This window comes from Patiria miniata, unplaced genomic scaffold (assembly GCF_015706575.1).
Source record: "Patiria miniata isolate m_02_andy unplaced genomic scaffold, ASM1570657v1 HiC_scaffold_6, whole genome shotgun sequence".
In the NCBI taxonomy this organism is placed as follows: Eukaryota; Metazoa; Echinodermata; class Asteroidea; order Valvatida; family Asterinidae; genus Patiria; species Patiria miniata.
In genome coordinates this window covers 19,324,555-19,338,240 of record NW_024037073.1, presented here as the reverse complement: position 1 = coordinate 19,338,240, position 13,686 = coordinate 19,324,555, and the positions used below count along the sequence as shown (strand labels likewise).

Below are 13,686 nucleotides of genomic sequence, written 5' to 3'. Positions count from 1 at the left end.
CAACTATAGTCCTTGCGCGAACTTGGCCTTGGCTGGCGCGCAGGATTGCATTCAAATTTGCATTGCTCACACATATCAGACGTTGGTCACAGTACAGAGAGGGCGCTGTTGCACAACAGGTAATAACTCAAACTACTGAATACTGCCCTCAGTAGCTAAATGTCCTTTATCATGGAAACATGGTTAGTCACTTTAAGCTTCCGTAATTTATCAAGGTAAAGAATTGTTTTTCTTTTTTTCCATTGGTATTTTTTTTAGGTTGAATGACATGTGGTGTGTTTCTCTGAATGGAGACTCCAGAAGTTGGGAAGAGGTTTGTCGATTTCATTTTTTGAATTGTTGCCAAAATATTTGTTTGGAAACCTCAATAATTCCCCCCCAAAATTCTCCAGTTTCTGGTATGGAGCTCGCCCCAAAAGTGGTGCGGTGATGCGGCTTTTTTTTTCTTTTTTTTTCAAATGTCGGCTGATGACTGCAAATGGTGCCAGACTAAATCTAGTGCAAAATGTATGGGAGCCCAGAGAGGCCGCATAAAGCTTATACTCGATCGTAACCCCATCTAAAAACATGTTAAAATTGTGGAGCAGCAGGATTCCAGTCAAACCAGTGAGTTTGGCGGTTTTGAGACATCATCTTACATTGAAAAAAAAAAACCTTTTAATTTTGCCAACGCGCATGGCTACATCGACATGCGCGCAGACCAGAAACCGGAACCTTTTTTTTTTTGGCTTAAAGGATAACCAGATTTCTCCCACATGCGCACAAGTCGCAACTTCTAGCTAACCTGTCAAATGTGCTTAACGGTAAGCATAGACTTTTTTGCTACAGTAACCTGGATTTTTTTTCAATTAAATGCGGAGCCATGGAAGTGGGCCCTGGTCTCAACTTAAAGTGACTGATGGTTGTTCCCAAAGCCCCATTGGCTAATTGATGTCGCGTCGTATCACCAAAGTGGACATCTAGTGGTCGACGCTACTTAAGCAAAGGAAATCAAACACATTTTTGTCAGCATGTTGACACTGTGGCTTTTCAGACACCGGGACCGGCCATTTGGTATATCCTCTACAGACTTTACGGAAAAAGATGTTTCTGTTCGAAGAGGGAAGTGCACATTTAAGGTTTTGAACCGAACAAAGGTAATCAAATGTGGCATATTTGGGTCCAGCGTCGGTGAGTCAGGTCCCATACCTGAATGCGCAAGAAAGGATACAATTTCAATGAGGCTTGAGCAGTGACCACGAAATTGACACCAACTAGGAATCAGTGGCCCACCCAGGATTTGTTTTTTTGAGGGGGGGGGAGGCTCACAATTGTTTTATATTTTATGTTTTATAGTTTTTTATTTTTTTTAATTTGTTTTGGGGGGGTGGTGGACTATTTTGAAGTTGGTGGCACCACTTACCCCCCTATGATACTACTCGAAAATAGGCCACATACATATCACCAAGGTTACAATTCACTTAAGAAACATGTGTAGAAACAATACTATCAAAAATGGCTACACTGTGGAACAAAACTTTTTATCGTTGACTATTTCCCTTTATTCTTGAATTGAATCCATTGGTACTTGTATCTTGAATACTGCTTTTGCTGTAGCATGTAGCAGTTCTAAGTGGCGTTGGCGGTTGCCTGTACACCAATGAGTTAGATACGTGCTCTGATGATCCCACAATTTAGTTACAGATATCTTTTGATTTCACTTGCTTTAGTTACTTTTTCACATCAGGTTGTTGCTTTGCTCCTTTCCGCTATTTGCGCATTAACGAACCAGCTTTGAATCGCACCCATGCCAACCTGTGCTTTAGGTTTTTTAGTGCCTGCCTGTTGTGGGTTTCCGGAAAATAGAACAAATATAAAAAAAAAATTAAAATGGGGGGGGGGGGCCTTGGCCCCTATTGGCAGACAAACTGATGAACTGTACTTTTCAAATATGTATAAATATTTCTGATGTATATTGGCAAAGCTGTGATAAAGGGGGTGCTTTGAGGGTTCGTTTTTTGGGGGGGAAACGTGACAAATGTATGTACATGTGTGTTCAGAGCAATTCTTGGGGACTAAAAACCACCTACTCACAGCAAGAAGTTACAAAAATGTCTTATGTGAAGACTCAATCATTAATTCCCAGTCCAATCCCAAGAGTTGCGTTCGGAGGAATTGTAAAGTGCAAGAAATAAAAACCGCATGTGGTCTGTAGGAAAAAAAGGCGTTGTTCTCCTCCCACAGGAAACACTTCATGCTTAATAGAGTTTTTACTTCTACTGATTTTCCATTGGGAGTTTCCTGAGCAACTTTTGCAGGATAATGCAACCAAGCATAAAGGTACACAAGCAAAGTTTTTGATGAGCTTCAGTGAACCTCAAAAGTTTTGTAACCACCCACCCACCCCCCCCCCCCCACCATCTCTTCCCCTTACAGTCTGTAATACAGGTTTGGTGCATTAAAGCTATAGTCCATCATTTGTAGCCATCCGAAAAGTAACTGGCGTAATTATTGTTGAAAAACAGACTTGGTTGAAAGATAGTAAGGGGACTAAACTCCCTGTGAAATTATTCTTTCTGGCAAGATGTCATTTTGAAGTAATCAACGAAAGAAGGCCTTTCCAACGGTGCGTCTTAAGACGCACCGTAGGAAAATTTAAATTAGTAGTTCGTTTTGTTATTCGGCGGCGCGCACAAGCATTGGCACGACCCACACGCGCGCGCGGTTGCTATAATTCGTCGGATCAGTGCGCGATGACGCATATAGCTGCAATTCAAAACAATTCAGAACAGGATTCAGTAACTTTTGATTTGAAATTGAGATCCTAGAATGCTGGTTTTTTCGGAATATACAGCTGAAGCTTAGCTGAAACTTCATCATGTTAGTTGTTCAGTATCCTTCATTAGATTTTGAACACTTTTGTTGCTTCAAACGAACAAAATGCACAAATTACAAATAATGGACTATGTCTTTAAATATTTTTCCCTTCAATGTCGGGAGCCAGCTTGTTTGGCCCAATTCTGTATAACTATGCCTCATACATATTCATGAGCGAGAGACGAATTCTTACCGATCCATTCACCATCACATGTCGGCCAGTCGCTTTGCTACTTTTACCAAGCGTGCATGCGAAGATTCACGCACACGGTAGATGCGCATGCGCAATTGACTATCACATGAGTTACTCTTTGGATAGTCCACTACGTATAGACTTTACTAAGCAGTCATGGAAGGGTCGCACAGGGCCAGGGTAGTGCATACATGTGAACATCATCCTTTTGACTTTTTATTCTTTTCTTACATCACCAGTTCACAATGCAGAGCGCAAGAAGGCCCTAGACCTGCTTGTAATCAGCCCAATTATGCAGCCAGATCTCCAAATTAATTGGGGCTTAGGCCATTTCCATTGATAAGCATGTAGGTAGGGGTGAAGGGGGGTTCAGAAATCTTGATGAGTGATACTTCTAAAAAGACCCGATCAAAAATTGTTTTTGCTGAGGTCGTTTCCGAGGTCATTGAGACAACCTGAAATATACAATTCAAGAAAAGGCGGCGTGATGTCACAGGAATAGATGTAATTTATCAGTTGAAATCCATCAGGCTGCTGCACGTACAGGCCTTCAGGGTCGTCCGGTAACATTCCCTCGTCGACTCCATCGCACCGAGGCCTCGGGAAATCAAAGTAGACATTGGTGGTTCCTCTCCTTGGGGACTGCCTTAACCCCTGTGACCTGGGAACTACGTCGTAGACAGCCTTGCTGCCAGCAAAGGAAGAAAAGGAAATAGGACAATACAGACTTTAATATGAAGGAGTTGCTACAGAGTGGGGGGATACAGGATCAGGAAGCACATTCAACGTCTCTGGATTTCGTCTGACAGCACATTATTGGAACCGGACACAACTTCCACATTCGGGGGTTCATGACAGTGCCAACTTCAAAAGTCGTAGAACTGGAGCTCTATCCCTGGAACTGAAAATGTGTTGAGTCTTTAGCAGGAAAACAAATTAAATGTGAGTGGGGACTTGACATGATCATTCCAGTTAATCTGTAAGGACGGAAGTAGGTCCCATCCTGTGGAGTTGTCAGAATTGATTCAGTTGCTGTTGGTTGGCGAAAGATCAGTGGCGCACCCAGGATTTGGCTGATGGGGGGGGGGGGGGGCTCACAATGTTTTTTCTTTTCAAATTTTTTTAGAATCTGGCATTGGTGGTGCCACTTGAACCCCTATTATACTACTCAAAAATAGGCACAAACATATCACCAAGGTCAAATCGTGGGACTAAAAAAGAAATTACCAAAAAAAAAAAATTACAACCTCTTGGGGTGGGCAGCTCAAGCCCCCCGAGGCCTCCCCCCCCCCCCCCCCTCAGGTGCGCCACTGGGAGAGATGGGAAAATAATGAATGAAGGGCAGCCAGAAGTAACGTCTTTGTAGAACAGTGGGATGCAAAAAGTTATTTTCTTTTTGGTTTGCATGATGCCATTTCTCTTTTTCTGCAAACCTTTAATGTAGCCGAGGATGAACTTTCCTTTTGTGATTTCACTTGGATGAGGTGAATGCACAGCATTTGTTCCCCTCTTTCAACACCCTCCGGGCCGCTTCCTTCCCCGTTTATCACATTCTGATGAGTCTTGGATTAGTCACAGTAGTGATTTCCTCACCTGTGCCCCTGGTGCACCTCCTGCGCACCCCTGGCGCTCCTCTGGCACATTTCTGTTACCCCCATGGCACATCCCTGGGGAACCCCTGGTACACCCCCAGCGTACCCCCATTGCCCTGCATTGAACCCTCACTTAAAGTTAGCATTGGTTGGAGTTGCTACCCTTTTTCACATGTTACCCTCCATGGTTTGAATCAAGGGGTGCAATGTGAATTTGATTTGCACCCCTGTCAAGCCCCCGGGGTGTGAATGTCTCTTGTACCTCCTCCTGCTCCCCCTCCAAAGTAAAAAATGTAATAATCAAAATCTTCATTGTTCTACCAAGTACCATACTGTCATTTCCCCATGCCGGCTGCGACTGTTTGATTTCAATTATTTTCCTTCACGCTAATATTTATAAAGGGGAAATAAAGGGTTGTGGTGGTTTGGCTGCCAATTCTGTGGGAGACTTATGAGATGTTTGGTGGCAGCAAATACACTGGCACTTTTGTAATGTTTGTGTCATTTTGAACATGAGCACATTAGGGCAAGTTCCAGCAAGGACCAGTGGTTATTAGTGGTTGGTTCATGACGTACCTAGTGCAAGCGCACTGAAGTTGAAGTGCGAACGACTCTAGTCGAACTATAAAAAAATGGCGGTCGCACAATTATTCACTACTTGCTGTTTCTCTTTATACACAAATGGTACTTATAGTGATTGTGTATAGTCTAGGATATCTTACATAATCACCAATAATATTATACATTGGTGACAAAAGTGACATCGTAAACTAACATGGAAAAGCTGTGAAATGAAATTTAGCACTCACAGTTTCATTTGCCGCCATTTTTGTTGATAGTTGGTCCCCTCTGCACTATGCTATGGAAATTGCTTTTGATAACCAGCTATAAATCGTTGCGCGACCACTCGCGGTAGGCTGGTTCCAAATAGTCGACTAGCGTAGTCAACCATCGTCGACTAGACAAGAGTTCGGGCTAACTTTAGTCAAACTATGGTTAACCATTGGTAAACAGTAGTTCTTGCGCGAACTTGCCCTTTGCTTAACTATGACGTCAACAATTGAAACTGACCGGTATGTTTGCTGCCACCAACGTCTCAAAAGTCTCCCATGGAATTGCCAGCCAATCCACTACACCCCTTTATTTCCCCTTCCCTAACCCCCCTTCCTACCCCTTACTGAACTTTTTTTTTCATTTCTGAACCATTGTATACACTTCGAAACTCATAATGAGCACGTACATTTCAGCACCTTCAAGCTATATACTGTCCTATACTGCCCTCTCCCGATGCCACTTAACACAAACAATTGCTAAACACTTTAAAAAGTTTGTCTCCACTTCAAAGTAAGGTCTCCACTTAAAATGTGATGTAATGGTTTTTGCTTGTGACTGATAAAATGTCTGCTTACTACATAATAAGTGTGCTAATCAGTAGTTTGCTAAGGAGATCCAAAAATTTGCCCTTGTGCCCAATTGCATGTTACTGCTGATCAGAAAATAATTGGTAAGCATGTTATCCTTAAATGCTCTGGCCTCGTGGTCTGGGGAAGGGGGGGGGTGGCATTAAACTCACGGTCTGCAGTAGAAGGTTTTTGTGCTCTATCTGGTTCGTAAGTGTGACGTCAGTTCAATTTAAACCATGTCCACTACACACAGAGTAGCATTGGAGCCATTAGAACCGGAAGTAGTACAAAATGGCGCATCGAGCCAATGGGCAGCAGTAATCCGTGCGGCGCGCGCTTGTATGATGCAGTCACTTACGAACCATCGGATAACTCCCGACTGTGTAATGGAATTTCCCTAAGGTCAACTCTGTCTGGTTTTTAATCAGTTCAAAATCAGCCTTGGGCCCGCACCCATCAGATAACACCATGTAATAACTGACCCGTCTGCTAAAAAACAATCTCAGAACACCCAGAATGAAACAAATATTTTGTGAATCATCTCACTGACTGATACCCCCTCCCCTTACAACCCCTCCCACCAGTAAGGGGGTAAGTCTTAATAGGTTTGGAGCTTTTCTATTCCTTTATCCAAGGCTCCTGGCTAGCGTACCCCTTGAGAGGGCCGTTTCCCATTTCCCATCCCTGGTCCCCCCCCCCTCCTCCCGTGAAGGCCAGAGGCACCCCTCACAGTTCCCTTGTCCGAATCCATTATCTGAGACAACTCCAAGTTCAGCTCGTGACCTAGTGATCTGGATTTACGAATCCTGCACAATGGGGTTGATGTTGCGGAAGTGCCAAATTTGGGGATCACGTGGTGCAGTGTAAATTGCATGCGAGATGATGGCCTTTTGGGCTGATTTGAACAGCGCCCTCTGTTGTCTTGTGCTTGTTGTACATGTATCTCAGTGGATGATTTTAATATGAGCAAACCTTTAAAGTTGCATTGATGATAAATGGAATTTAACTGATTCAATGTATTTGAACAATAATTTATCCACATACTTTCTGGGTCCCCCCCCCCCAACTTTGCATAAACCTCCACAACCTTAACCAACCCCAACCCCATCAAAATCCATCCCCCATCAAAATCCATCCCTTCATTTAGGTGGATTTTGGGGGACTTGGTCCTGCAGGCCTGGTGTGACTAAATATTGATGGAGTATGATGGACTTGGGCCTGGAGGGAAGCAGTGTGATTAATGGATTTTGGCAGACTTTGTCCAGTACTAAGCAAAAGACAGGAGAAAGTTAAGGTTTTTAATGATGGTTATGGAGTTGAAATGAATAAAAAAAAATATTAAAACATTTTAGGAATTATTTTCTTCAACTTTTGATTGCTGTGACATTACTCGAGTTTGGTAGTCTTATCCTATTGTTGTTATAATTCGTAAAACTTTTAATAATTTTTTGTTATGGACTGTGCCAAATGTGCACACATAGAATATTTGTGGTGAATTTTTTTTTGTTCTTTAGGTTTTCAATGCTAAAAGTACAATATCATTACGTTATTTTTAAAATTCTAACATTAAGGCTGTACTTTATAAATTACCAAGGACTAACAGAAGATCAAAACATTGTCGACAAAAATTATCAGTTGATTGGCCAACTGACAGCTCTGTTTCGAAAGATGTATCACTCCTTCTTAAAATACTCGCTTCCAAAAGTACAATCCCGCACTTAATTAATGTACTTTTTAAGGTTTGATATCTGGCAACATCATTCGCACACATTCTACCCCAATGGCTTAACATGTCTCAAAGATGGACTATATCTTTGATTGTTTGTGACATGTCGAAGGAGGTGTTGAAACAGTGGGTTTTTATTCTGACCTTGAGCGCTGTTTTGGGGAATTGGTCATATTGACTTCATTGCCAACACCCTCCCCGTCCTTATGTGCCAGAAGTTGATGTGATGAATTTGTATCTCTCAACAGGAGCTTTATATATTGTTAGTGTCACGACATTTCCCCACATACCATGGCAGTATTACCACTATACAAAACAACTGCTCTCAGAAACAACGGATAAAAACAAGGAACTCTACTTTCTGTTTTAACAATCTTTACATGTAGTTACATTTATTTACGGGTATACAAAGGTATCAATAGTCGACCCAGGCCTGTCTACCGCAAATCACAATTTACAACAAAATATCTTTGATTTTAACCGGGGTTCGCTCATAAGTCGGACGCCACATAGGTCTGACGCCTCATAAGTCCAACAAAATCCTATCCCCTAACCAAATAAAGGCCCATAAGTCCAACGCCTTATAGGTCGGACGCTTCATAAGTCCGAAGCCTCATAGGTCCGGCGCCTCATAGCTCCGACGCCTCGCAAGTCCGACAAATTAAACGCCTCGTTTTTCCGACGTCGGACTTATGAGGCGTCTGACTTATGAGACGTCGGACCTATGAGGCGGAATAAATAAATTGTATGCCTCGGAGGCGGAATAAATAAACTTCAGACTTATGAGGCGTCGGACCTTTGAGGCGTCTGACTTATGATACGGCCCCATTTTAACATTGCATCCCCTTAATAGCAGACCTACCAAGTGTCACGCCTCCGGCATATGTCACATGCGTCCGAGTCAATTCACGCGATCTTGTTCCGTCAATTCACACGATCTTGTTCCTCAACACCTGTTGAGCGATAGTCATTATGGGGATTGAAGACACTATGGGGACAGCAGAAAGTCCCCATAACTCGGTCATAATTTCCCTTATGATAGAAAACTGTCCCATAACGCGGTGTTGGCTTACCCACGCGCCGGACAATCATAGTCACACGCCCCTAAATTGTTCCAAAAATAAATTGTTGGGGTTGGGTTGAGTGTTGTGGAGACTTTGGTTCTGCGCAAAGATCGTATAGTGCCGCAATGTGTGGTTCCAATGCCCTCGACCAAAAGAGACAGCCTCGTCCAAGGCCGGATCCAGAAAACAATGTTCTGCCCCAGGGGGAGGGACTATGTATTAATGCTTTTGTTAAGTTTTGTGTGTGGTGTACGTAGCGGCTGGCTTTTTTGCAATGTCACATAAAAAAAACGTTGGGGGGGGGCATGGCCCCCGTTGGTGTAATAGTTGTGTTAGGTTTTTTTTTCTTCATATTTTATGGTTGAACAAGGTAAATTGACTGGAGCGGGGTTTGAACCTGCAACATCCAAATTACCATTCTGGAGCGCACGGTGCTCTACCAACTGAACTTTCCAGCCCTATCTTGGTGGTTCCTCATTTTGTCAATGTCTTTTTGAAGGAGTGCTAATTTTTCTTTAATAAGAGTAGTCATGCTATTCCACATCACTGCAGAATCATACAAAAAGAAATGGTATTTGTGGTATTTAAATATAGCTTTTTTGTGGCGAAACCATTAGGCCAACCCCTATTAAATGTTTTGGTAACTTTGGACAACTAAGCATCCCCAGTGGGATAGCGGTCTATATTTATCTGCATGAATGACGTGATATTAGTCATCATCCCCCAAAGCAGACAGAGGGCTCTAAGGATACCTCTGTCTGCCACTACAATTTGTCCAAGCCAGTCAGTTTTTGGAGACATTGGGTATTTTCCAAACCTCGGTTTGATCAAAAGATTCAGCCTCAGGCTTCACCCATCTTATCCCTGGGGCAAAATTATCCAGCTCATTGCACTTTCCTGCTGCAGAAACATCTAATCAGTTAATTTGGGAGCAAAGTTTGGAGTGTTTTCCCATTGGTTCCAACAGTAACATTTCAAAGTGTTTCCAGAGTCGAAGATGAAGTCGAAGCCCAGTTTTTGGAAAATGGCCCAGTCCCCCAGTTGAATGTGCCAGTGCCCTGACCTTGTTCCCGGACTTCAGACAATACAAGTCCCTGGTCATATCCTTAGGGAACCAGTCTGTATGTGTTACTGTGCTTTTCATTAAGAATGAGGTACTGGGTTTCCAAGGGAGCAAAACATTCACGTAGGCACGATGGAATGACCTTAAATGACCTTTGTATAACGGAAAAGGTGCCCATCTCTGGACTGATGAACCGAGATGGACGTGCTTGGCGCACTCTAAAAAAAAATAGTTCAGACAGAATTGGGGCCTGCCTTTGCATTTGCAATCGTGTGCATTCCAGCGGCAGAGCCGAGTTTTGAAAGGTTAAAGTTGCGGTTGACTGGAAAGACTCTGAAACCTGACATTTCTCAAGATTGTATTTTCGTCTTCCTCAAGATTGATCATCAAAAAAAGGTAAATGACGTCACCCTTTTCCGTCTAATAAAAGTTCCAGCTGGTTTTCTCCAGATGGCTGTATTTATGTTTGTTTTCATCAGCTTTCCTCTCCAGGCTGTAGATCCTTTCATCCCTGTGTGTCTCCGAGTCGTCAGAAGTATACTGCAGGCATGCAAGTTTTCCTCGGATCCGCTGATTTCCTCGTTTTTTGCTTTTCATAGATGCCATTACAAATTAAAAAACACTGTACAAAGTCTTGTGTGGTTTGGAATTTTCTCGTTTTTCCCCAAAATTCCCAGTTGCATGCCTGATACTGGTAGTGATGCAACTGGTTTCCAGCAGCTTCCATCTGAATAGTTTCCAGCAGATGTACACAAGACGTTATTGATACTCGGCACCTGTCTGTCCTGAATAATATTTGTCAGCTGTTGACAAAGAGGCGAGATACCGCAATTTTTTTTGGTCAACTTCCTAGATTTAATAGGAGGTAGTTTTCTAGAGTATCTCTCAACGAGCTTACGTTTCTTACACGTTTCAAGTATTGTAGCACCTGCCAAGATGTCATAAAGATGCTGAGTTAGCACTTAATCTACATCCTGACAAATGAGTGTACCAGCTATTCCAGAAGTCTCTTTCTACATTTGCTTCGTTGTTGGCCCATCTCCATCATGAGCAATTACAGCAGTAGCAGTCCAGACGATTTTGGCTAACATTCACTAGCTGTTGCCTCCATGGTCTACTCTTTGTCACTCTGCCTTCATTTGCATCCTATATGATGCATAAGATGTTACTTAAAGGTATATAGTCTAGACCGCACCTTTGTCTCCAACATTGGCAATATCTTTTGTTTCTGCTTTCCTGCACTGTTTTTCCTCATCTTCCTCTATACCTAGATGATGTAACAAACATGTACTTCTCAAGTTTACCCTGGACTACTTATGTAGCACCTATGTAATGGTTTACAAGATGCTGATTGCATCCACTGCCAGAAACACCGGGGCAAACCCCTTCTCTTAGCGATAAGTGTTACTGGGTTCTTAAACGTGTTTTACACAACACACGGGACCTACGGCTTTTTGTCCCATCCAAAGGACGAAGCAATAATGGTAAAGTGCCTTGCTCAAGAGCACAAGCCCCATGTTCCCACGGTCAGGATTCGAACCCATGTACCACGGCACACGAGTCGAACACCGTAACCACTGGACCACAGCACCCCACGATTATCCGCACCATGGCAGCAGTTCCACTGTTTCTGTCCATTTCCCTAAAGATAATGCGAGGTGAAGGTGAAGTCTGTAAAATCTTCAAAGTTTCAATTGTAGAAACAATGAAAGTTTGGACAGTCGTTTTTTTGCAACTGTTACTTGGATCTACCCCGAGCCTGCATTCTAGGCACCAGGCAACTTCTTCCGGCTTCCAGCTTCTTACTCTATATTCTTTTATAGTGCCTCAGAATTGCTCTGGACGTTCTGTGACAGCTTTGTGAGCCATTTCCTTGTTTCCTCCAGGGAAGGTGAAACAAGAAGAGGAAGCATCAGGAGATGCCTAGATTGCATCTTTTTAGGCTTTAACGCCTGCATGCATGCCTGCAACCTCTCCGACACTGCGGCATGCGACTGCGAAGCACCTCAATACGGCAGGCCATGTCATCGACCAGTTTCCAATTCACCGACTTACTGGCGAAGTTAGGCAACTATGGTAAACTATAGTTCTGCCCGAGCTTAAGCCGCCCCAAATGGACCACACAAAAGAACAAAATAAAAGGCTTCAGGAGATACCTAAAAAAGATGCCTTCTCCAAGCCTTTAGCTCATACCATCTTCACTTTAAAGTCATCCCCAGTGGGTATCTCAGTCTAAGCTTACAAGGCACACCTTTTCCCCCTGGTTAACCATTTCCCCCCTGGTGAACCGTTTCCTGCCCCTGCCCCCTGGCACCCCCAGCCAACCTCCCAGACATCACGAATCCACCGCTATCAGGTAATTGGTTTAGAGTCGGTAACCAACTCCAGCAGTCCTGGTGTTGCACTTGCCAGTTTTATGCCATCTCATCTCGGCCTGCCATCTACCTGAACTTCCTTTACGTATCCAGCACAGTTTTTGTTCGTTTGATTCTCCCTGCATGGATGCAAAAAAAATGGTACAAGTACCTCGTGTGATTAAGCAGGGAACAATTTTGTTGAGTTGCCAAGTGAGGAAAATTGTTAAATACGGTGAAGTTGTGTTCATCAACTACGTGTTACCAGCCATGGTATCAAATGATATTTAGTACACATGACTGGTACCCTACTAACTTTAACGTTTTGTTTGTTAACCCTCTTATGCAAACATACATTCTGTGCCAAGTAGTCCTTTCAGTCAAAATCAATCAAGTGACTGTTTTCAACAGTTAAGAACTCCTAGCCTACATAAAGCAAAATTGACTGGCTGTGACTGTTTAATGTTACTCGATACAGCTTTGCTTTGGCTGTGGGTAATGGATAAGCCAGCTGTGCCCACAACTTTCTTGCTTTGTCTGTTCATGGTCTGTTGACCCAGTTTGACTAGTCACAGTGCTTGCTTGACATATGATCTGACTGCTGGCGACTAGCCTGTGTTAAAAGTTTAGAAGGGAAGTGGATGGAAATTTTGACTGTCTGTGACTGTTTAAGTAGCAGGAGGATTAAGCGATCCAGTGAACTTGGCCAAGAGGCCGAGCTTCACTAAGCTACTAATAAGTCTCAGCAGATTTCCGACTTTAGCAAGAACCTGTTGGGAACCAGTCACTAGCAGTGTGAATTTCACTGCAATATTGGCTGGTAACCTTGATTTGCTTAACTTGTTCTACTATGCTTAGCGATTCTTGTGCTTAGTAGCCCCGTGAATTTGTTCCCAGCTGTCTAAATTCCCTTCGAGGGATACCAGAAGACTTGGGTTGCGCCAGACACCACGCCCAACACAATCTGGGCCCAATTTCTTTTCCGGACGAGCTTCAAGCATGATCCTGCTTTCACAAGGCAGCTTCCGAATCCCAACCAAAGTCAATTTTATTTTTTTTTGGCGCAGAAGTTTGCAAAGAAAGCACAGAACAAATTTGCTGAGGAAAAAACATTAACCAGCCTCAGTGCCATTTACTATATACCTTTTGAAGGTGGTTTCCAGCGCATTTTTGCTTAACACCTTTCTGTTTTAGGAATTTTGGCCCAGAATTTTCTTAAAAAAATGTTTTTGTACCTTTTTTTTTGCTGTACAGATTCAACAAGAAGGTGACAATCCTCCGACCTGCTGCAATTTCCCAGTTGCCGTCGCTAGGGACAGCATGTTTGTCTTCTCAGGACAGAGCGGTGCCAAGATCACCAATGACCTGTACAGGTTTTGCTTCCAAGAGAAGAGGTGAGGTACCAGACTTGTAAAAAAAAATATTGTAAAGCTAT

The 13,686-nt window shown here is 43.1% G+C and overlaps 1 protein-coding gene across 1 annotated transcript in view; it reads left to right on the top strand.

The window, feature by feature from the left end:
• Positions 1-13,686, top strand: part of LOC119743456 (leucine-zipper-like transcriptional regulator 1) — a 38,574-nt gene that overhangs the window by 7,472 nt on the left and 17,416 nt on the right. The window contains exons 3-4 of the mRNA XM_038219862.1: positions 259-313; positions 13,506-13,645. Of these exons, the coding sequence (XP_038075790.1) occupies positions 269-313; positions 13,506-13,645 (185 nt within the window). The 5' untranslated portion in view covers positions 259-268. The remainder of the gene's footprint in view (positions 1-258; positions 314-13,505; positions 13,646-13,686) is intronic.